The sequence below is a fragment of the Lycium barbarum genome, chromosome 3 (assembly GCF_019175385.1).
Source record: "Lycium barbarum isolate Lr01 chromosome 3, ASM1917538v2, whole genome shotgun sequence".
NCBI lineage: Eukaryota > Viridiplantae > Streptophyta > Magnoliopsida > Solanales > Solanaceae > Lycium > Lycium barbarum.
Genome location: NC_083339.1, coordinates 148,816,056 through 148,839,767, shown reverse-complemented (window position 1 = coordinate 148,839,767; position 23,712 = coordinate 148,816,056). Strand labels below are relative to the sequence as shown.

Genomic DNA, 23,712 nt, shown 5'->3' with positions numbered 1-23,712 from the left:
GAGAAGTAAACAAGGTGGCACATGTTTTGCCAGAAAAAAAAAAAAGGAAGCACTTACTCATCCAGTGATCAACTAGTTATTTTGGATTCCCCACCCTCTTGGGTGATGTTTACAATATTAGATGATAGAAATGGACAAGGTAGTACTAAGCAAGTCTCCTCTACTGATTGAATAATCTAGTACCCTTCTTAGTGTCATCCACTCGTATGTACAAAGCTAGTTATTAAATAAATAAAGTCCAATTTATTAAAAAAAAAAGTCACAAATCATTGTCTGTCACGTTAAAGTAATTGAATTTTTTCATCTAAATAAAGTCACAAAACTCTGTCTGAGTTCATTGTTACAATTGATGTAGTTATGTGGCGTTCCACTATAATGGATAAAGTTCAATTACGTTTAATATGACAAACAAATGGTTTATAATTTTATTGTTATAGTGGATAAAAACTTAGTAAAAAATTAAAAATTCAATGTAATAGAATTAATTTATTATTAGAATGAGTAATGTATGGTAAGTAGCAACTATACAATTCAAAATTTTAATGGACATAATTACTCAATTCTTATACTGACGAAAAGTAATAAGTAGGATAAAAATATTTGAGGTGTAATCAGCCTTTCATTCTCTTGGTGGGACCAAGCCCATATGAACAGAATACCAAATTTAACCTTGGCAGGATCAAAGGGCAAGGGGACAAATTGGTCATGCTAAGGGACTTCAAATTACAGTTGGAGAAAAGAAGAAGAAGGGAGTTGGAATTGCAGAAGCGCCCAGCCGATAATTTAGATAGGAAGATCTGCCAACTTTATTATCGGATTCCTCGGACTAATATATTGGTCTCATGCTTTGAAGCCATTTACATGGTACTCCTTTCTTCCTTCCCTCTTTTTTTTTTGTTAAAAAGAAGAATTTTCCAACACCTCCCACCCTTGTGCCACCCTGAATACAAACGAAACAGAAAAATGAACTCCTAATAAAATTCAGCCTTTAGTTTTCTACTCTTATGTACTTAAACTATGCAGTGGTGTGCTTTTACTTTTATTATGGATTTTTGTTCGCCATCTAAACCTACTAAATACTTGGTTTTCATGGTTTTATGTTACTAGCCTGTCTACTTGCTATTCACACCTATATTTGTTTGATCAACCGAATATAGCGCTTGCCCCCTACCCCTTATAAAGGAAAGACGACAACCTTAATCACTTCTCCCTAAACCATTTGACTAGTCTTTTATCTTGATTTTGGAGGGACCTATGCCCATTCCTGTTGTCAACCAAGTGGCTGCTTTTGAAGTTACGCTAATTCTCTTTTTCCTCAAGTTGGGTTTTTTTCCTCTCAACTATGAGCCGTTACTGTTGAAGCGCAACAGGAGGTAACGCGTTTTTATATTTAAATTTTACTTCTTTTTCATGATTTGAAGAGTTGACTGAGGCAATTCTAAATGGATCTCTCTCTAAAAGGAATCATTTTAGGATTTGTATTTTATAGATTGTGCTTAAGATGTCTGAGTCTCTGGGATACACATAGTTGAATGTAAAACACATGTTGGTAACAACCTTGTGCCATTATGAGAAACACATCTATCTTGTGGTGTCAAAATTGTTTAAAATCTGCTCTAGTAACTAAGGTGAAGTATATCTGAAAAATTTAGCTTGAACGATGTAATAGCCACAAAGCACATACTTAAGAATGACTTTGCATGCTTTTGGGACCTCCATTGCCATTACTCTTTCTAAACAATCATTGAATTTAACGTTCTGATTCTCTATCGGTGGCTAGTCCTATTAACTCCTCTTCTTCCTCTCTCTTTGGTCGTGAATTTGCACAATATCTATTAAAGCTTTCTGTATATTAGATGTGTGCTGAGCATTTTGATTTATATTTTTGTGTTAGAGATGATGAGTAAGGTTGCATTTGTAGTGATGAAAGTCAGGTGGGGTCTGCATATCAGTATAGGACTCAAAATGTAGCTCCAGAATGAGCGCCTTGCGGGGGCCTAACCACTTGTTATGTGAAAAGACCCTACTTTTCACAGTAGAAACCCTTGATAACTGAAGTGCCCATTTATCAAAAGTCCCATTGCAGAATCCCCACCTCCATCTGATTCCAGCATTTACTCTTCCTGTTCTGGATCTTACATAGTGCTCCTGCATCTCAGTTGTTTTTCTCCTTAACTTCTACCGTTGACTGATTCAAATTTCAGGACGATACTTTTGCACTAGAGGTGTCAACCATTTGATTAGTCTGTTTACATCCTGAATTAAGTTAATTATGTGTATTAATCCTATACTTTATCTTTTCATGTAATCCCAAAAAAGGTTGCTAATGAAATTGGACTTGCTGCTATTGGAACATTTTTGTGAAGCAGGAACCTTGACATCTTTTTATTTTCCTGGATCTGTGGATTAGTCCTTTCCTTTTCTGTTTCAGCGCTGGCGGGGACTTTGATATTAGTGTATTCAGCAGTTTCTTCTGTCCTTCTCCTTATTAAATCCATTTGCGAAAAGATTCTTGTGGTTGAAAATGTGTGGAATATATTCTTTTTATCTCCTTCTTTGCCCCTGAGCTGAACATACTGGTCAGGTACTATTTTGGAATGAAGATGGATCCAATACCAGTGAGTGAGTCAGAAATGATGCACTACTTGCAAGAACAGTATGATCACAGTTGTCATCATCATCGTTATCATGGTTTGCACCTTATAAGTAATGGGAATGTGATGGATCATGATGAGCATGATGATAATGGTGTGGCTGCTGCTGGGGTTGGAAGTGGTGGTAGTGAGTGCATAGAGGGTGACATTTCTGCCGATCCTGGAAATCTGTCTGATAATCACAATGGCATGGCAGTTCCTGGCGCTACTGTAAATAGTAATCAGCTCACGCTCTCTTTCCAGGGACGGGTCTATGTATTTGAGTCTGTATCTCCTGAAAAGGTTACTTCTTCATCTTTATTCTTCATGCAATTCTATCTAAGAATGCTTTAATTCGTTGTGCTCAACCTAAAGATTCAACTGAATTGATCTCAGTTAAACAATAGTGTCCTTTGGCTAATTTAAAAGCATAGTCATTGAGTCATTGGTAGAGATTTTTAGGCTATCACAATTTCATAGTAAAGAGTGCTCAGATAGCCCCTTAAGGCAATGTACTTGAATATAAGAGACCTTTACGTTGACATAAATATTAGTCTGACCTCCTTAGATTTCACGACATGCTAGTTCAATACCTAAGATCCTGGTGCATCAGATGTTCTGGAATTTCTTGACTTGTTTGGTCCTGCTTATATGCCTTAATCTGTTCCACATCACATTGTTATGTGTTCATTTTCCTTCAACTGATTATGTTCAGGTGCAAGCTGTACTTCTTTTGTTAGATGCCCGTGAAGTGCCGCCGAGCAATCCAATGGATATAACAACTCAAAATAATAGAGTGCGTGACAGTTTGAGTTGATAAAGTCATTTTCTTTTTGAGAGATTGAATGGTGCTTAGGTTTTAACTGGTGAAGCATTTACCAGGGACTATCTAATACTCCGCAGAGGTTTAATGTGCCTCAAAGGTTGGCATCATTGATGAGATTCCGTGAAAAGCGGAAGGAGAGAAATTTTGAGAAGAAAATTCGTTATACTGTTCGGAAGGAGGTCGCTCTTAGGTACAAAAACTTCTTTAACTCAAGCTTTTATTTGGTTTGGTTTTGGTTCTGTTCTGATTCAATTTTTATTGTTTGGGGGGGGGGGGGGGGGGGTGGCAGCAGATAATGTGTTAAAAGATTTGCATTTGGAAGAATTTGTTTTGCACCTGTTAGTAAAGAAGCCTTCTGCCTGTATCTCTTTTGCCAAAACAAATAAGTTGTTCTATCCACCTCTCAAATCAGGCTCTAAAGTAGTTATAAGCTTGGCATTGATTGTAGATTATGTCTGCTGGAGCTCCATTTTTCCATATGACAGCTAGCGTTGGTTGGTTGATATTTCAATTGTACATTAGGAATGCTCTCTTCGAAAAGGTTGATATATGCCCAATTTTCTCAGTGTTGAGTCTCCTATATATTTTGAATTACTCCTCCATCTCTGTATATCTATTCATTTTTGTGTATGAGCTACTGAGCTAGTATGTTGGATGATTTGAAACAATCTTTTCTGGGGCATAGATATGCTTTATCTTGTTTGTTCATTTTGATGTCTACATTGAAGATGGCTTTCATGTGGGATATGAATTTTAGAAGTCTTGTGATATCAGATACTTGTGGCAGTATTTATACTTGGTTATTGCAATGTCTATGCCCTTCTTCATGGATTGCTTTTGTTTGTGCGAATATGGTCTCACTGTTTTATCAATTATGCAGCAGTTATTATATTAGAATATCATCTTTGTCTTCAGTCTGTTCTTGAGCAATTTTATCTTGGCTATGCAGAATGCAACGAAACAAAGGTCAATTCACTTCTTCAAAACCCAATGGTGATGACTCTTCAGCAACAGCCTCAAATTGGGAAGAGAATCAGGGCTGGGGTTTGGATGGTAGTGGCACTCAAAGTCACGAGACTTCGTAAGTTCATTCTGCAGAAGTTTTCTGTTTTCTCTCAATCGCCCCCTATTTCACACTATTGTAATTTATCAAAGAACTATAAAAGAAATATTTCAGTTGCTTTTGATCGTTTGGTCACATTACTTGCGAATATTTAGCAGCTGTCGGCATTGTGGCATCAGCGAGAAATCTACTCCAATGATGCGCAGGGGACCTGAAGGACCTAGGACACTTTGTAATGCATGCGGACTTATGTGGGCGAATAGGGTAAATAGTGGAGACTTGTTACACATCATGTTTTTTCCAGCTTCTTGAGTCATTTCATGCTATTCCTAAGCAGGTTGATTGTATTAAGGAAAGTGCTCACTTCCTGTATTTGCTCGCTCTTGATTTAGAGCTTACATCTTGCTGCTTCTCTGCTATGGTTTTATCAGAATTATATGCTGTGAATACCTATTAGTCTACCATGTTATAATACTTCTTATATGAATAGTTTCTCCAGTTACACGACCCAATTACCATTTGTTTGAAAAGGAGAGAAAAGGAAATGGAAGAGAGTGTTAGGCTTGTCTTCTCTTGTTTGGGGTACAAAATCATGAAATAAAATACGAAGGAGATTTTCCTCTTGAGCTCACCACTTGTCTCCGTGGGACAAGGATGATCCTTACTTTTTTTTTTCCTCTCTTTTAACCAAAATAACATAATTATTAAATCTTTGCCTTTTTCAATCTTCTTCTGTTCCTTTGTCTTTGCATTACCTAGTCTCGAAGCAAAGGTAAGTGTTTCTGATTAAGACAGGAGGTTTGATGTTTGATATGGAAGCTTTTTGTTTGTGAAAAACCGGCAGTCACATCAAGCCATAGAGCAATGCAGTCTTAAAGTGTGGGCTGGGACAAGATTCCCTTTTTTCTCATTTTGTTTTCCTCAGTAATTCAGCTGTGCTCTTCTTGGACTTTTATAACATGATCTGATCTCAAATTTAAAGTCCGGTTAGTTACTGCCGATACTGGCAAACTCATGTTTTACAGTTATTTTGTTAATACAGGGAACTTTAAGGGACCTTTCAAAGGCAGCACCGCCGTTGGTCCAGAATCAATCAGTTGATTGAGGCGAAGAGGTAACTCATTCTTCGTAGCTATACTAGCAATTTTCTGCGCCCTCTTATGATATTTTGGTTATGCCAGAATGAAAATCTTGAGGCTCACAGATGGTTCCTGGAGGCATAGGGAATGGTGATGATACGTCATGATCAATTTGTGCTACTCCAAGGAGAATATTTTGTATAGTAGTTTGATTTAGACCAGTAGATGATCATTTCGTCATAGAGGGTCTCCTTCATAACTTCACTTAACGTGCCCTGGAGTTCTTACCCTTGGCATCAACTAAGAGCCGGATTTGTGGACTGACTATATAACTGTATCCCCATTTAGTTTTGATATATGACGCATTGTTTACACAAAACACATATCTCAGTGTCAACCACCAGACTATTAATAGAAGTTCAATCAATATTAGTATGAGGATTAAATAATACACAGTCGATGGTGATTGGTTCAATGAGTATCTTTAACTTACCTGGACCTGGAGCAGGTGTTTTTACACCAAATTGATGAATACAAGACATTTGTTTTTATACATATTTATCATTTAACCATGATTATGTTATATCTATTTTCACTTTAATTTTTGTTCATTACGGTTAAATTGTTTCAATTGGTGTAATTGTTATGGTTAAATTGTATCAGTTGATGTAAATGTCGGTGCGAATAAAATTTTACTCTTTGTGCATGGCGTACATTGCTGATACAAACACATATTATGAGTATCAAACGCCTTAACTTTTTTAGTATAAGTACATTTATAATTTATCTGATTTGTGCATACTCAGCTTCTTCCATAGTTTATATGTCTTATGAGATGTTATTTAAGAAAAGCAGATTAATATTCGGTTCGAGTATAATAACATGAACTGGTTTGCTTTTCTAGTCAATTGATTCGTTGGTCAACTTTGAATTAATTGTAATTGAAGGAGTGTCACTACAGTCTTCCAACTCCCAAGAGGTCAAGAATTAGTTGAATTCGACTTTTAAATTTCTTTTTACATTCATTCATTTAATATAGATTCTTTGTTAAACTTACTCCACTGTTGCTCCTATTTTTATTCATCAGTATAACTATTTGTTACTCCATAAGAAAATATTTTTTGAAAGAATTATGGATATGCGATTTTTTCAGTAAAGGAAAAGATTATTAACGTGGTTTGATCAAATATTGGAATTTGGAAGGCATACAGGAATGGGGGGATGGGAGGAGACAAGCTTGGTATCCTCAGTCCAAGGTAAGGTGGGATTCTTAATCTCAAATGGAACAAAGTCAATGTAAGTCACCAGACAGCGCATGTTTGAAAAGTATTTATAATAACCGTGTCTTTCACTCTTTTACGGGTCTTGTGGGTTGGAAGCTAAGTTATGTCAAAACTATAACGGAAAAGGGTCAAAATTACCTCTGAACTTTGAAAAATAGTTCATCCATACGCTTCGTTATACTTTAGGGCCAATTATACTCTTACAGTTATACTATGGGATCAATTATACCCTTACAGTTATACTATGAGATCAATTATACCCTTATGTCTAATTGCTGCCACGTGGCATCATCCTAGCCCTTCAAAATTATTTTACCCTCAAATAATTTTTTACCCACTAAAATAACTCAATCCGACCTGAATTTTTTTTCTAGCAAAAATAATACGGAATTATTTTTATTTTATTTTGCTGGAAAAATTATCTGTATTATTTTTGCTAGAAAAAAAAATTCGGGTCGAGTTGAGTTATTTTAGTGGGTAAAAAATTATTTGAGGGTAAAATAATTTTGAAGGGCTGGGATGATGCCACGTGGCAGCAGTTAGACATAAGGGTATAATTGACCCCATAGTATAACTGTAAGGGTATAATTGACCCTAAAGTATAACGAAGGGTATGAATGAACTATTTTTCAAAGTTCAAGGGTAATTTTGGTCCTTTTCCGAAACTATAATGATGGAATTATAATAAATAAGTTAATCAATACCGTTATCATCTAGTAATCTCGGATTTGTTATCTATCATAAAATGTGAAATAAAAATAGTATCATAATTATGATATAAATAATTGCAGTGCTAATTCTAAAATAAAAAATTATACCAAATATAAAGTAAAATAAATTTTCATAAAATAAATGAGATTTGTAGATTCGTAATGGGATAATGCATAATTTGGCTAGTTTGCCATAATTGAGGGTATTTTAATCTTGTCTTCAATAATGACGTTTTGGATTAAAAAAAATCAAATGAGGGGCATTTTTATTCTACTTTTATTAATTTTTTCATATAAATTACTCTCTTTTATCTCATTTTATATGAAGGTGTTTGACTTGATATAAAGTTTAAGGAATAGAGGAAGATTTTTGAAACTTCTGATATAAAATAATTTTTAAAAATTTATGTGGCTAGAAATTAATTTATTAAAGGTAAAAATGTAAAATAAAAGTTGAATTTTAACTAAATATAGAAAAGATAAAATTAAATTTTAATAGAAAAGTGTCATTTCTTTTATCAAGTAAAAAGGAAAGAGGGTGGTATAAATTAGGAGGGAAGGAGGATGCAATAACCAATTTAATCCCTACAGGACCAAACGCGGATTAGTCTTATTAGCAAGGGTTGTTACCTTACTAACGTGTTGTTGTTGTTATAGTGATTAGGTGTGTTTTTGCTGTTGCTGTAATAAAAGTCCACTGACTCTTTGGTCGTGTCTCGTCTCGTCTCCCCATTGGCATCGATCTGCACTTTGAGATTTACTCTTCAATATGGCGAGGAGTAGATCATCATCGTCTTCCACTATATGGAGATACATCAATCCCGCTTACTATTTGAAACGACCTAAGCGCCTCGCTTTGCTCTTCTTCGTTTTTGTTTTTGTAACCTTCTTCTTTTGGGATCGACAGACTTTAGTCCGTGATCATCAGGTCACTCTTCTTCTCTCATTTTGCAACTAGCCATTTTTAATTAAAATAACAACTATGTTCGGGGAGATTTTTTGTGTTCCTATCATAGAATTGAATCTCGATGTTCCTTCACTGTTGACACAACTTGGGATTTTTGAGATTGAGATTAGTTGTTGTTAATATGGAAAAACACACAGTGGGTCTGATATAAGTCTTTAGCAACTTCTCTGAGTATCCCTATCTCCCCACTGGGTTTAGGCTATGGGATCTTGAGGCATTACTCTCATCTGTCTTTTGATGGAGCTGCTGGTTAAAATTCGAACTCACGCACTAGTTTTCTCATTTTCATCTACTCCGGATGTCAGATTGCCAGATTTAGAGCACACAACATATGGTGTGATCTTTCTGTCTCCCCTGATCTCATAGGTTCTCACATCCCTTAGAAAAAAGATAACAGATTTTCACTGATTGTGGGGATAAATGTGATTTAGGGGATTTCAAGTTTCTAAATCAGCTGTTGTTCTTGGGTTTACTCTGTCTTTTCTTTTTTCCTTTTCCTTTTCCATTCTTCTTTTGTAAGCTGTTTATTTGCTAGTCCTAACCTCTAGGAATGTGATCGTTTACTATCTGTATTCTGTTGTATTGATCATCTTGTTGCCTGGACATTTCACAAGTTTTTCTATCTGCATCTTGCTGTATTGAAAAGCTTTTTTTTTTTGCAGGAAGAAATTTCTAAGTTGAAGGAAAAAGTGACACACTTGCAAAATCTGGTAAGTGGTTTAATTTTCCTCTCTCAATTTTCTATAGCTATGGAGTTTTAAGTTAAATGATCAGCCTACTATTTTTATTTCTGTTGTGGCTGCCATCCCTCTTTTTGCCTGGTCGGGGGACCGATATGCTAGAGTGTCTTTTAATACATGGCAGTACAAGCTGTAATTACGCGAGCTGCCTCCTGTTCTTCCTTCTGAAAATTAAATGAGGTTCATCTTGTTTGTATTTCTTCTGGAATTTGTAGCTGGAAGAATTGAAGAATGGTGGAGGCGTTTCAGGTGAAAAAATGAAATATAGTGGCGAAGGTGGTCATGCGGTGAAGAATATGGATTCACCAGATAATATCCTTGATGCTCAGCGAAGAGAGAAAGTGAAAGATGCTATGATTCATGCTTGGAGTTCTTATGAAAAATATGCGTGGGGCCATGATGAACTACAGGTTTGGATGTTACTTCTAATAAGTTATTTTTAAGCTGTTAATGTTGCCTTTGCATCTTGCCATTTCACAATCAGATCATTGGCACTAAGCTCTCGCTATGCGGCGGTCCGGAAAGGAAATTCTTGAAAAATATATTGTTGATTGATGTTTTCCATTACATTTTCTTTTCTCTGTTATTTAAGCTTCCGAAGGGCTATACCTTTTGTTGACTAGATAAGCATGTGACTCCTAGTTTTTCAATTAAAACATTCTGTAGGTTAGTTTACAGAAGTAACACCAACTACACCTCAAAAATATGAATTATCATGATATCCTTTGCTCTATTTGGGCCCCTTTCATTTCAACAACAACAACATACCCAATGTAATCCCACAAGTGGGGTCTGGAGAGGGTAGGATGTATGCACCGTACCCCTACCTTTGTAGAGTAGAGAGTCTGTTTCCAATAGACCCTCGGCTCTTGGGTCCCTTTGATTTCAATCTTCAATAATTTGAGGTTTTCTAAGAGTAGAGATTCTCTACCGTTCCTACTAACATACAAATTTAATATTTTTGTTCGTTTTATGTTTTACATATGTTGCTTGGACTTTCCAAAAATGATGCCGCACCCGTGTCGGATCCTTCAAAAATGCACTAATTTTGGAGGATCCGACGCGCACCCGTGTCCATTTTTGAAGAGTCCGAGTAACATAGGTTTTTACTCATTCCGTCCAATTTTATGTGACGGTTGGGCACAAAATGTATGAAATATGGAAAGACTTTTTACGCGTAATATAAATATATACAACTTACCAAAATGACCTTTACTATTAGCAAATAAATGAAAGGAGTAGCTGCCACACCCCCCCCCCCCCCCCCCAAAAAAAAAAAAGGGTTGTAAGAGTTCCAGATATCACCCTATTTCTCCCTCCTGATAATAAAATAGTTTATATATCAAGTGGGGTCACATCTGTAAGTGTAAAATGGTAATGCTAAGATTAAATTGTTTTCAAAAATGTAACATTAATGCTAAGATTAAATTGTTTCCAGTTACAAAAATGTAACATTCTTTTTTGGATAGAGTAAGAGGAAAGAGTGCCACAAAAAATGGCACAAAGGAAGTACGATTCTTTTCTTCTTATATCCCGACCAAAAATATTTATTTAGCATGTTTGGACGTTCTGAATATTGCAAAAGACGATGAAAAAGCAATTGCATGAGTGGGTAAGACTTGGCTTTTAATTTATTATTTTCTAGGGTATGTTTTGACATGATTCTCGAGAAATTGATGAATTATTGTGTGTTTTCTGGTAGTGAGGATAGCACATTCTTCTTGCAATGTGTTAATAACTTGGGTTTTAAAACAGACACCTTTATGCTACCTAAACTGAAGAACTTCAATCTTCTGAATTTGCTTGATTTTTGGTTGATTTTAAATCAAAAAATAAGTTCATGTGCTACGTGTTTTTGGAGAAGTTCCGATATCAATTTAAGATTAGAGAAGGTTTGGGGTTTAGGCTGTGGAGTTATATTTCTCAAAAGAAGTCTGCTTTATGCTGAACTAGTCTGTTATTGATAAAGTGGTCTAGCTGTTCATGAAAAGATAGCCTCGGACATTAATAAACATCTTTTTTGCCCACCTTTGCTGCTACTTTTGTTAAGAACAATATGTATATGGAATAGACACTTTTCTTACTTTCCTTGAAGCCTAAGATGCAACTGACTTTTTGTAATTTACATATGCAGCATTTTCTTTGGTGATATGATGTAACCAAAAAAAAAAATATTTACGTATAGAAGGAAATAGTATCGCTTCGTATGCAATCTTATTTTACTCTCTTTCTACTTTTGTGTCTAAGACACACTTCTAGAAAACAATGACACAAGAGTTCATACCTTTCAGCTCCAGTAAATGTTCCTATGATACCCTTGAGGCTGCCTTAAATGATTGTGTTTATGGAAAATAAAAGGTACATACAGGATTAGGTAACTAACTATTGTCGATTTGTAGAGCATTGGCTTTTGATCATGAACTATAATTTATTGAAAATCAGAAAGGAAATAACTGCATGAATCTGTTGGACATATCCTTTTTATTTCGTTCATAATTGAATATTTTTAGGAGTTGAAACTTGCCTTGATGCTGCAGTTGTTTCTGCTATGTGCTTTTCGTACTTCTTATATTACTTCTTTAGTGCACTTCTGTAAAATTACTTAACTATGTTGAAAATATCCAATGCCAGCCGCAAACAAAGAATGGCGTTGACAGTTTTGGTGGTCTTGGAGCGACCTTGATAGATTCTCTTGACACACTATATATCATGGGCCTGGATGAGCAGTTTCAGAGAGCTAGAGAGTGAGTTTGTTCTCCTGCCTCCTCTAGAATCATCTTTCTTTTCCTATATTGTCAGGATCACCTCTGGTAATCAGATTTAAGAATATTGTATTTTTGTCATTGTTCTTGATTGTACATTTGTCGTCGTCAGCTACTTGTCCAAAATGGTACCATCTTCACTGAGACTGCTCCGCTGTACACCACAAGCATGATTATTTTCTGTGTATTACTTATGGTCCTCGCTTTGTCCTCAGACAAGAGAAAATGTTAAACTAAAATATAGTGAAAATTGTCAAAAGTTAGACACTTTGTGTTGTCACTTAAAAAAAAAAGGTAAAATGCATCTGCAATTGGTCAAGAGACTTGTCAATTTTCCATTTACCTTCCTATTCCATCCCTTTTCCCTCGTTTTGCTTGCTGTTTCTTTTATTTATGGATTTGATGCCTTGCATCTTGACCGTTGCCAGATGTTTAAGTGTTAATTTCATTACTTCCATTTTCCTTCTCGTCATATTAAGCATGTTTGCTCTAATCTATTGAATTGTTTTTGCAAATTATGCAGTATGTAAGGTATTTAAACTTTCCATATATAATTGTTTCCAATGAATTATTCCATGTGGCTAACAGTTGGCTAATGATTTACTGATGACAGATGGGTTGCAAACTCCTTGGATTTCAACAAGAACTACGATGCAAGTGTTTTTGAGACAACCATAAGGTTGCTTTATAAGGTTTAATATGAGTTATTAATGAGTTGTTCTTATCCTGTCGCAGTTTTCAATAATTTGGCACTATGATTCTCGTTGGTTAATTATGTTTTTCAACAACTCAGGGTTGTAGGTGGGCTTCTTAGCACGTATGATCTATCTGGTGATAAGCTTTTCCTTGATAAGGCTCAAGACATTGCAGACAGATTGTTGCCTGCATGGAATACAGAATCTGGCATCCCTTACAACATTATCAACTTGGCACATGGGAATCCACATAATCCTGGTTGGACAGGGGTAAGTTTGAACTCTCAAAATTGCACCTAAGCCCCCCTTGTGATAGTACTACAATATCTTCTGGCAAGTGGATGGAGGGATCAGCTATCCCAAAAATGGGAGGTTGGATGTGATTAATACTGTATGTGACAAGTCATAAGATTTGGTTTCCTGATTCTTATGTTTCGTGAAGATTGTGGAGGGAACCCGTCATAGGAGAAGAGTTTCTATCTATTGGGAGGTGCCTGAACGAAGGATACTCTCTTGAAGTTTTCTTATAATATGCTCAGAGAATGTTTAATTTGCTTCTCTTTGTTTTTTGCACTCTTCCCTGCATTCATCTTCCCCCTTTCTTTTCAAAGAGCTTGTATTTTTGTCCTTTGTGCAAACATATTGACATATCTGATGGTGATCGTTCTGCTGGCACATGTCTCATATTGCTTATAGTTACAAAAACTTGTATTTTTCCAGAGGGTGGTTTGTGCTTCCTTTGTTTTTTTGAAATTATTGTGCTCTTTGCTCTCAGGGTGATAGTATCCTGGCAGATTCTGGTACCGAGCAGCTTGAGTTCATTGCTCTTTCGCAGAGGACAGGAAACCCAAAATATCAACAAAAGGTAGCCTGAGAAAATTCTTAAAACACAAATGAATTTATGTTGTCAAAGAACTACAACTTGAAACTATGATATGTAAATTGGTTTTGCATAAATTGATTAAGCTACAGATTGTTGGATCAGTCTTCCTATGGTGATGAGAGGTGTATGTTCCTATTTCAGGTGGAGAATGTTATCTTAGAACTTAACAAAACTTTTCCAGATGATGGTTTGCTTCCAATATACATCAATCCACATAAAGGCACAACATCATACTCGACTATAACATTTGGGGCAATGGGTGACAGGTAAATGACCTTCATTCGTCCATTCCAGAATGATCCCTGCGAAACCCTGATCGAGTAGGAGTATTTTTCCCCAAAAGAAAAAATAAAATGGGGGAGAGCCTTCGTCCTATGCATTTGTGAATTGGCATTTAGAGCTTCCACGTTTTCTTTTTATATGAAAAGTTTGTAAAAACAATTTTATTTCAGCTTTTATGAATATTTACTCAAGGCCTGGATACAAGGAAACAGAACTGCTGCTGTGAGTCATTATAGGTAAGCAGCTTAAGTTCACTTCTGTCTATTTTCACTTCAGATATTGTTGTCCTTTTTAATCTTCAATTCAGTCCATCTGGTATTTCACTTGATGGTTCCTGTAGGTGCAAGTCCATATATATTAATGCTTCAATACTTCATCAGCCTCAAATCAAATCTTTGATCATGCATTGCGGGAATAAACAGAAATATTCTTTGGCAGTGTTTACATAGTTGGAGCCTTTTTTAGATTTTAAAGTAGGAAAGCCAAGAGCAAGGAAACCAAAGAAAATTTGTAATAAGGATAAAAAACTGAAAGAAATGAAAGATGATGTCACTGTGAATACACGATTTTCTTTTATCAAGTAATAAAATTTTATAAACAAAGGGGATAAAACACCTGCATACAAAGGGTATACCAAAAAGTAGAAAATCTTTCAAAATGATACTCCCTCCGTTTCAATTTATGTGAACCCATTTGACTGGGCACGACATTTAAGAAAGAGCGAAGACTTTTGAAACTTGTGGTTCAAAATAAGTCTTGAATATTTGTGTGGCTGTAAATCATTTCATAAAGTGAATTTGTTTCCAAATTAGGAAAGAGGTCATTCATTTTGGCACGGACTAAAAAGGAAATAGGTTCACATAAATTGAAACAGAGGGAGTATGATTTTCTATGAACGACATCCAATCTTCTATACCTACAGGGATTCATAGGTGCGCCAAAAGGAATCAGGGATATAAGGCTATTCCTTATGTGTACGTAGTCCTTCTTTATACTATTTCTCTCTCGGTCTCTCCAAATAGTCCCCACAATTGCTGTGAATACATAATATCAGACCTGAGTACATACAACAGTAGCAAATACACCTCAATCGAAGCTAGTTGGGAATTTTGATGATATTTCGCAGCCAGACCTGAATAAGTGATTAATATTTATTCTATCACGCTGCGTGGTTTTATGGAAGCACATTGGTTAAATGGGGATTAGAATGCCTTACCAGCAATGGCCCCAAAATACGTATTATAACTTTAATTGTTAAAGTTACTACTAGTTATATCACTCTCTTAAAATTGATCTTTCTACTTAGTGCAAAAGCTACCGCTTGAAGAGCTCGAGTTCACATATTGTAACAGTACTACATATTTATTGTATTTTCACATGGTCTTGGTCACTACCCAGTGTAATCCCACAATAGTGGGGTCTGGGGAGGGTAAGATGTACGCAGCCTTACCCCTACCTGGGTAGGGAGGCTGTTTCCGATTGACCCTCGGCAACCCTCCTCCTTTATCCGGGCTTGGGACCGGCAATGTGAGCGAGCTCACACAGGCGGAGTTATTGTATTTTCACATATATTTATTTAATGGTTCCAAGCGTCAATTTTTTTTATTAAGTTCCTTGTCAGGCACATTGGAGTAGTCAAAGTGAGGTGGCTGGAGTATTAAACTTTATTATGGTCCTCAGACTCTTCCTTCAATTGAAAGCTTTAATTAAATTTTATGAGTTTGAACTTGAAGCGTCAAATCTAAAGAGCTTTGAGTAGAACTGGAATTTGTTTTTAGGTGGTTGGTCTTTCCCTTGAATCCTTATCCTTTTCTGGTGCTAGAATGCAGGAAGATGAAATTGGTTATAGTGAAAAGGTTGTGCTATAAGTGCTTAGCTAGAACAAAAATGGATCTGTGATGTGGAAAAGTAGAAAGAATGTTGGATGCATATTAGCCTTTATAAGATTTGAAATATGAAATGATTTTGCTTAACTTTTTTGTTTTCCTTTTGCAAAGTTTTGCAGTCCTCCGTGTTCCTCAATATAATTCTTCCATTAATTCTGCAAACAGGAAAATGTGGGAGACATCAATGAAAGGTCTTCTAAGCTTGGTCCGGAGGACGACCCCTTCGTCTTTTGCATATCTTTGTGAGAAGATGGGAAGTTCTTTAAATGACAAGGTGATGGACGGGCTTTTGCAGATATTTTGGGAAGTCTGAGACGTGTTAAGTTCTTGAATCTGTTTTATTTACCCTTTGGATTTTGTGCAGATGGATGAACTTGCATGCTTTGCTCCTGGGATGTTGGCTTTAGGATCATCTGGTTATAGCCCTGATGAGGCTCAGAAGTTCTTATCACTGTCTGAGGAGGTAATGTTAACTTACAAAGCATCACCTAGTGAACATCTAGTTTTAGTGAACTCTTATTTATTATTGGAATGAAATGGGTGTAAGTAGAGCAGATGGATACAGAGGATTCATATAGTCAACTCTTACTAGTTTGGTTTCGACTTCTTGTAGATATGGTTTGGCGAGGACCTAGTGCTGATTATTTTCTTTTCAGTAATATACAAGTTACCATTCTCATGGCTAGTTTGTGTTTTAGGTTTAGAAATTGATTAATTCATTTGAGAAATGATCTTTGTTGAAAGAAGTTTTAGGTTTTAGTTCAACTTTTGAGGATTAGCTAAGGTGGGCTGTGGGCAATGCTCTCATACCACCAGATATTTGCTTTCATTGGCTGTTATATTTAGCTGGGGGTGCTGAAGGGTGAAGTATGAGATAAGACCCAAGTGTTAGTGACTCTTAAGTGTGCTTGCCTTCTATGGTTTAACTTGCCTTTCACATCATGGGAAGGCCCAGAGGATCGGTCGGCTCAATCTATCGGAGCTTTAATCACTGCAGTGTTGTTTCTTGTTACCAGAAAGTTCTAGTATTCATTTTTTTTTTGGCTGAATCTCTTAACCTTCTCTTGCAGCTTGCTTGGACTTGCTATAACTTTTACCAGTCAACACCTACAAAATTGGCAGGAGAGAACTATTTTTTTAATGACGGCCAAGTCAGTGTTATCATTTTAGTTCATGGTGATGTTTGTTTTTGTTACTTGCTTATGGTGATAACTTATTTAAATTGTTCTTCCTTTTTAATGCTCTTCAGGATATGAGTGTGGGCACATCATGGAACATATTAAGGCCCGAGACAGTTGAGTCACTGTTTTACCTCTGGCGGTTAACCGGAAACAAGACATACCAAGAGTGGGGTTGGAACATATTTCAAGCATTTGAAAAGAACTCAAGGGTAGAGTCTGGATATGTTGGACTAAAAGATGTAAGCTCAAACCCAATTCTTTAAACTTTAGATTGTATCTACTACTCCATTATCTTCTTTCTTTAAATGCCTTCAAATGCTGCATTTTTTATTCTGTTTCTGGAGGTTAAGAAACCACTGCCATTTCTCATGTTCCTTGTCAAAAAACTTGCTACCCTCATGAATACACACTATTTATTGGATCTAAATATTGATAATTTGGATTTACATACATGCATGTGATTTTTATGCTATTGTTTGAAGAAAACCTGGTGCTCCTACTTGGTGCTGTTCCCTCTCCTTCACCTTGTAAACACCAGCTCGCGTCTAAATTTTTTTTTTTTTTTAACAATCATTTTACTTTTACTGTACTTCAATCATCAGGTTTCGAATTTGATTTATTTAATGAAGAATGAAGTATGTAACTTTTGAAAAGGTCTACTCTTTCAGCCCACCATCCACTACACAATTGTAAGCAAAGAGCAACGTTAAGCTAGCTGAGAACCCTTTTTTATTTTATTGCTGCATCTGATCTTTATCTTCTCCCACTTGAAGCTCAAAATCAGAGCTACGCTAAAAATTGTCCTGGGACAGCAATAACTTGACTCCATTCCTCGTAGACCAATTTTTTTTTTTTTTAGTTATGAACTAGATTGTGAAGATAAAAATGAAGTGGAGGGTTTTTGAAACACAAGGCGTTTAGTTTCTGAGAATGTAATTAAATTGTTGTGACTACTTTAGCATGTATAATGCCAACTTTTATGACAATGACGTGACTTCATGGTCTGCAGTCAAAAGTCTGTTGGGAACCTCTAGAACTCGGGGATTCGTGCTTGTAATTATTAGTATGATTGCTTTTATCCTGTTTTTCAGTTGACACCGGTATAAATAAATTTGGTTGTGAAGCCAAGGTTTAATTTCACCTCTGTTTTAACACATTTTTGCCGGTTTTCCCAGGTCAACACCGGTGTCAAAGACAATATGATGCAAAGCTTTTTTCTTGCAGAAACTCTGAAGTATCTGTATCTTCTTTTCTCTCCCTCATCAGTCATCCCCCTAGATGAGTGGGTTTTCAACACGGAAGCCCACCCCATAAAAATTGTTACCCGGAATGATCGGGCAGTGAGTTCCGCAAGGTCAGGTGGAAGCCAAGAATCAGATAGGCAGTTACGAACCAGGAAAGAAGGTCGATTTCGTAATCACCACTAATCGAGCTGTTGATTAGTTATAATGGGATTCAATCACCAAGAAAGTACTAGCTTCATTAAGCTTGCAGCCTAATGAAAGCTTGCATTTGAGGTGAAGGAAGGATCTACACGCTGTTAACTCCGGATTGGCTGGATATATTGGATGTATTGCTATACATTGTAGTTTATTAAATGCTCTACATGGCGCAATAGTTGTATGTAGCATAGCAATTTAGGTTAGCCTCTTAAACTGGCTTGTACTGTAGGGGTAACATTTTTCTTTTGCCGGCACATCGACATTTTTGGTTTTGATGAGCAACTTGCTACTCTCACAAAATCTTTTTCCCTAGAGAGCGAACAGAGTTCTCGTTTGCCAAGTTATATGTATCTGAAATTGTGAATTTAATATCTCTGTGACACTATGTATCCGATGTATCTAATAGTATGTTTTTCGTAGTTACATGTTTCAGTAGCTAGTTTAGCAAGTTCAATGATTAGACCTTTTCAAATGATACCAATCTTCTAGGTTTGGCTATGGTATGGTTTTTTTTTTTATACGACTTTCTTTTACCAAGAAACCATTCAACGTCCAGTGATCTTAGAGAGTTTTGCCGTTTAATATAGTATAAAACTATAAACCAATATAACAATAAGGTATAAAATTGAATTTCATATTTTGATATGTCAAAAATTGAGGAATTAATGTTCGAATTCACTTTAAAAATTGGATGTTCTGATCTTTGTACTATGAGGCCTATCACCCTTTCTGAAATGGAAGCCATTTTCATTTTTTAATTTATGTTTCACTTTAAAATCTAAATGAAAACAAAGAAACTAAAGATTTATCGATCCAATAAGCATCGAACGCACGGAAACAGAAACAAGAATTAACAAAACAAATCAGAGACCAAAAGACGGTGAAGCGAGAATACAAAGAAACCAGCTGAGTTCTAGTGTTATATTGATAAATAAATGATAACGAACATTATTATTGAATTGCATGTCATAGTTATGATATCAAATCCAACAAATAGGGAGGGTTGGGACAGACACCCGTCCACTACGTACGGCGAGCACAGTGGCATTGTGTAGTAAAAATGCGAAAGAATAGTTCCCCTCTAATAGTACGGCCTTTGATGAAGGGAGTATACGCCTATGCTTATGCTGCTATGCCCCTTTGATAATGGATAGTCTATCCGTACGTGTCCCTTTCCTCTTCTGATCAATTGCCTCTACTCTGATACACAGTAAAATATATATACTACACACTTGTTTATTGATCTTCCATGGCTAGTACTCCTCGTTTTCTTTCTTTCCTTCGTCATCGTTATCGAGTCTCTTCTCCCGCTGGCTCCTTCTACACACTTCTCTCCCCTAATTTCTCCCAACATTCTGATCATTATTGTGATAAAGAGCCTGAACCTTATTTCAAAGCTTGTAATCATGGATTACATGGCAATGCGTTTTCTCAATATTTCATTGGAGGGCGGGGACCAGCTTATTCCTCATCTTCACTTGTATTCAAGCAGGTCAATTCTGCACCATTTCTGTCTTCGCTTTCCAGAAAAAGTACTAGTCACCTCCTTTTCTCCCGTGGTGAGTTTCTTCTCCTCCGTCAGTGCTGACACACCTATAAAAATTCCCATTAATAGACATTACTGTTAATTATTTATTTGCAGGTTTTCTCAGTAGATCTAAGAAGAAAAAGGAGGCAGAGTTTGATGATCATGGGTACGTGTAACTTTTATGGATAGCTAGCTAGCTGAAACTTTAAATCTCTATTTTTTGTGTCACCTTATAATTTCTTTATTTTGCATTCCTAATATTTGTTGTAGCCAGCGAGCCGTCACAACAGCTTTAAGATGCAATTTTCTTGTTCTTTCCCTGAAGCTTGGGGTTTGGTTTGTCAGCTCCAGTCACGTCATGCTGGCTGAAGCTCTACATTCAGTTGCAGATATTGCAAATCAGGTTCTCAACTCATTATCCATCTACCACTTGGATTCAGCGTATATAGTTACGTTCTCATATTATAATTCATGGATAAAACTAGGAACATTGAGATTATTCATTTCTATACATGTAGGCACTTCTTGCGTATGGTTTAAATAGCTCTAAACGTGCACCAGATTCTACCCATCCGTAAGTCTTAATACCTTGACATGCAACATCATTTTAATTAAATATCACACGTGGGTGAGTTTGTGAACCTGGTGAATCTTTTATTTATTTGTATACTTTTTTCAGATATGGTTACTTTAGGGAACGTTTTGTCTGGTCGTTGATATCTGCTGTTGGCATCTTTTGCCTTGGTTCTGGTGCTACAATTGTTAACGGATTTCAAAACCTATGGACTTCTCAGGTAATTTTATCATTGATAAAATAAAGCAGTTCATTATCTGTTGAATACTTTTTTGTCACTTAAGTAAGAATCGCATTTTTCTCTGTATTTGTTTCAGTCCCCTGAACATCTAGAATATGCAGCTTTGGTCATTGGTGGCTCTTTAATTATAGAGAGTACGCTTTCTAAAATAATCTTTAGTGCATGTAGCAGGATTGTCCATTCTTATCATAGTTCATGTTATTTGTCTCATTTCGGGATCTATTTAGGTGTTTCTCTTGTGGTGGCCATACAATCCGTGAGGAAAGGCGCTGCTTCAGAAGGAATGAAAGTGAGAGAGTATATTTGGCGTGGTCATGATCCTACAGCTGTTGCTGTCATGACTGAGGTGATAGCCAAATCTTTTACTGGACTTGCTAGCTACTCGTATGTGTGTTGTTGTTATAGTGATGAGTGATTTGGTGTTCAATTTGTAGGATGGTGCTTCAGTTGCAGGCCTGGTCGTTGCCGGTGCATCATTGGTTGCAGTTAATGTCACAGGAAATCCAATTTATGATCCCATTGGTTCCATTGTTGTGGGCAACCTTCTCGGAATGGTATGTGAGACTATACACTTGTTCACATGTTTACAGTTAATTTCACGTGTCCAACTGTATTATTTGTTTGTTTCTTCTTTATTAATGTACATTAGGCCCTTCTTTTGGGTATGCTAAATTAAAGGAAATCCAGGCTCATCAAATGGAAAATGATATGCAGGTTGCAGTATTTTTGATTCAGAGGAACCGCCATGCTTTAATTGGTAGAGCAATTGACGACAAAGACTTGAAAAAAGTTATGCATTTGTTGAAAAAGGATCCAGTATGTTCTTTCTGGAACACTCTTATTTCCTAATCTGGTTGATTAATTAACTAAAGTATCTGAAATGTTCTTGCCACTGCAGGTTGTTGATTCTGTTTATGATTACAAAAGTGAGGTGATCGGACCTGGCTTCTTTAGGTTTAAGGCTGAGATAGGTGATTGGATCCGGTGCTTTCTTTCAGCTTGTTTCTTAGTACATCTATTAATATATAGTATGATGGTCTTTATATTGCAGACTTCAATGGCGTAAAGCTGGTACAAAATTATCTCGACAGAGCTGGACGCGAACAGTGGGCTAAAAAGGTTATTGATTAGCTTCGCAGAAATTCAAAGTTATCTCCTGTGAAATGACAAGATTAGTTTCTTACAGTTTTTTGATATCCACTTTATATATATATATATACGTATAGCTTCGAAAGGCTTCAAAGCAGAAGGATGATGCAGCGATCTTGGAAATCATGTCACATTATGGTATGAATAAATTCGAAGGCTTTATTGTGATTTCCTGTGTTCTTTTCTTGTTCTTGTTAACAGTAAGAATATTAGAAACCATATATATGTTAGCAAACTCATAAATTTATCACTATATATTGGCAGGTGAAGAAGTCGTGACAGCACTAGGGGCTGAAGTTGATCGGCTAGAAAAGGAAATCCAGGAAATAGTTCCTGGTATTAAGCATGTGGACATTGAAGTACATAGTTCAATTGGTGCATCCCCATGAGCATGTTATCACATGCTTAATTCACTGTAATGTATGTAACTTTGTTTTTAAAGAAAGTCGTTTGTGGCTTTCTATTAAGAGAAATTAATGTCATATTAGCTTAGGCGAATGAAACTTTTGTCTACAAACTACAATATTGAGAGCTCTTTAAAGCATCTAAAGGAAACTTGTAGCAATGGTGTTTTGGAAGTACACTTTTACAATATTGTTGGAAATATACTCGCCGCCATGCATGTAATTAAGTATTTTTAGTTATCAGTCGTTGACAATTTCATTCTTACCATTAAAACCAACGGAAAAAGGATAAGAAATGAAAACGAAGAACTTTGAAGGGTATAGTTGCTCGTAATCAACTATTAGTGGGGTAAAATTGCACTCAATCGAATGATAGAGAGATAAATTTGATCTAAATATGGGCAGAAGATAATTGAGTTGGAGATATTTTTCATGTGGTATTCATGTGAAAAAATTGTGAAATCTTTATTTCCACATTGGACAACTTAGTGTAGAGGGATATCTTTGTACCTTTAGGTAACTTCATAGGTTAGGTTTATTTTAGCCCGATTGTATAACGCATAACAAAGTTGACCCTTTTTAATAGTAGACGGGCCAATTTGATCCTTTCTCATATAATTTTATCATTACTATTTTAACATAGTTGACCCTATGTTATCTGTGTCGCTTGCTTGCGTTACTTCATTTCCATATCGCTTTGAATCTCTTAGCCGTATCTGACCTCTTTTTATGTTTTTATTGAGTCGAGGGTCTCTCGGAAACAGCCATCCTACCTTGGTAGGAGTAAGGTCTGCGTACACTCTACCCTCCCCAGACCCCACGTTGTGGGATTTCACTGGGTTGTTGTTGTTGTTGTTGTTGTTATTTTAAGAGATCACAAAATTGGGCTTTTTGAGGTACAATTTCTTCCTCTTCTTTTTTTTTTTTTTTTTTTTTGGGTGTATGATGTAGTTTTTGGTCTTATGATTTTTGAGATTTGATGGAACTTTCCTTGTATTTCTGGTTAATTTTTTCTTTCCTGCGGGTTCTCATAAAATCTAAGGGTTAGAGTTTATTAAATACTATCGGAGATCAAAAGTGGTAAGTTTTGACAAACTTTAAAATATAAAAAGAGAAAATTTCAGAGACCTCCCAACATTTGTTTCGTTTCACTGACCTCCCCTCACGTTTGTAATGTTATGTCTACCTCCCTCATTTTAACTTTTTTGTAACAACTTTTTTGTAACTAATGAACAATAACATTCATAGACTGTTTTGCCCTCCCTAAGATCATGCTCTTTGGATTAATTATTATTTTATTAATATCTCATTTTCGATAAACTGAAAATAAAAATATGCCAAAGTGCTCTTCAGTTTTCTCAGCAAGGGTTCTCTTTTCCTATTC

General features: G+C 36.1%; 3 protein-coding genes across 5 annotated transcripts; all 3 read left to right on the top strand.

Annotated features, from left to right (window-relative positions):
* Window positions 1–626: 626 nt before the first annotated feature.
* Window positions 627–6,344, top strand: LOC132633590 (GATA transcription factor 24). Of its 3 annotated transcripts, none has more exons than XM_060350108.1 (9): window positions 627–864; window positions 1,249–1,373; window positions 2,585–2,936; window positions 3,349–3,429; window positions 3,516–3,649; window positions 4,409–4,540; window positions 4,678–4,786; window positions 5,565–5,636; window positions 5,704–6,344. In XM_060350108.1, the coding sequence occupies exons 1-8, from the start codon at window positions 706–708 to the stop codon at window positions 5,625–5,627; spliced, it is 1,155 nt and encodes a 384-aa protein (XP_060206091.1). In that variant the 5' UTR covers window positions 627–705; the 3' UTR covers window positions 5,628–5,636; window positions 5,704–6,344. The 3 variants fall into 3 exon arrangements, with proteins under 3 accessions (XP_060206091.1, XP_060206092.1, XP_060206093.1); XM_060350109.1 differs by having other exon boundaries at window positions 630–864; window positions 4,681–4,786; XM_060350110.1 differs by lacking the exon at window positions 1,249–1,373 and having other exon boundaries at window positions 630–864; window positions 2,604–2,936.
* Window positions 6,345–8,206: 1,862 nt separating this feature from the next.
* On the top strand, window positions 8,207–18,851 carry LOC132633589 (mannosyl-oligosaccharide 1,2-alpha-mannosidase MNS1-like). Its single transcript, XM_060350107.1, has 14 exons — window positions 8,207–8,522; window positions 9,224–9,271; window positions 9,517–9,711; window positions 11,933–12,045; window positions 12,677–12,742; window positions 12,857–13,028; window positions 13,534–13,623; window positions 13,783–13,907; window positions 14,094–14,159; window positions 15,975–16,083; window positions 16,174–16,272; window positions 16,880–16,960; window positions 17,059–17,229; window positions 18,166–18,851. The coding sequence occupies exons 1-14, from the start codon at window positions 8,364–8,366 to the stop codon at window positions 18,415–18,417; spliced, it is 1,746 nt and encodes a 581-aa protein (XP_060206090.1). The 5' UTR covers window positions 8,207–8,363; the 3' UTR covers window positions 18,418–18,851.
* A 703-nt stretch (window positions 18,852–19,554) lies between these two features.
* LOC132634395 (metal tolerance protein C4-like) lies at window positions 19,555–22,518 on the top strand. The gene is made up of 13 exons (XM_060350653.1): window positions 19,555–19,991; window positions 20,075–20,126; window positions 20,231–20,363; window positions 20,479–20,534; window positions 20,640–20,754; window positions 20,852–20,909; window positions 21,003–21,121; window positions 21,210–21,329; window positions 21,490–21,591; window positions 21,674–21,746; window positions 21,827–21,894; window positions 22,002–22,062; window positions 22,189–22,518. The coding sequence occupies exons 1-13, from the start codon at window positions 19,682–19,684 to the stop codon at window positions 22,311–22,313; spliced, it is 1,392 nt and encodes a 463-aa protein (XP_060206636.1). The 5' UTR covers window positions 19,555–19,681; the 3' UTR covers window positions 22,314–22,518.
* Window positions 22,519–23,712: the final 1,194 nt, after the last annotated feature.

Excerpts from the sequence above, each read along its gene's own strand:
- LOC132633590 (XM_060350108.1), top strand. The coding sequence starts at position 706 with ATGCTAAGGGACTTCAAATTACAGTTGGAGAAAAGAAGAAGAAGGGAG. Across the intron at positions 3,430-3,515 it reads TAACAACTCAAAATAATAGA|GGACTATCTAATACTCCGCA; the intron begins GTGCGTGACAGT and ends AGCATTTACCAG. Across the intron at positions 4,541-4,677 it reads ACTCAAAGTCACGAGACTTC|CAGCTGTCGGCATTGTGGCA; the intron begins GTAAGTTCATTC and ends GCGAATATTTAG.
- LOC132633589 (XM_060350107.1), top strand. The coding sequence starts at position 8,364 with ATGGCGAGGAGTAGATCATCATCGTCTTCCACTATATGGAGATACATC. Across the intron at positions 12,743-12,856 it reads GTTTTTGAGACAACCATAAG|GGTTGTAGGTGGGCTTCTTA; the intron begins GTTGCTTTATAA and ends TCAACAACTCAG. Across the intron at positions 14,160-15,974 it reads GCTGCTGTGAGTCATTATAG|GAAAATGTGGGAGACATCAA; the intron begins GTAAGCAGCTTA and ends TTCTGCAAACAG.
- LOC132634395 (XM_060350653.1), top strand. The coding sequence starts at position 19,682 with ATGGCTAGTACTCCTCGTTTTCTTTCTTTCCTTCGTCATCGTTATCGA. Across the intron at positions 20,127-20,230 it reads GCAGAGTTTGATGATCATGG|CCAGCGAGCCGTCACAACAG; the intron begins GTACGTGTAACT and ends TATTTGTTGTAG. Across the intron at positions 21,895-22,001 it reads GCGAACAGTGGGCTAAAAAG|CTTCGAAAGGCTTCAAAGCA; the intron begins GTTATTGATTAG and ends ATATACGTATAG.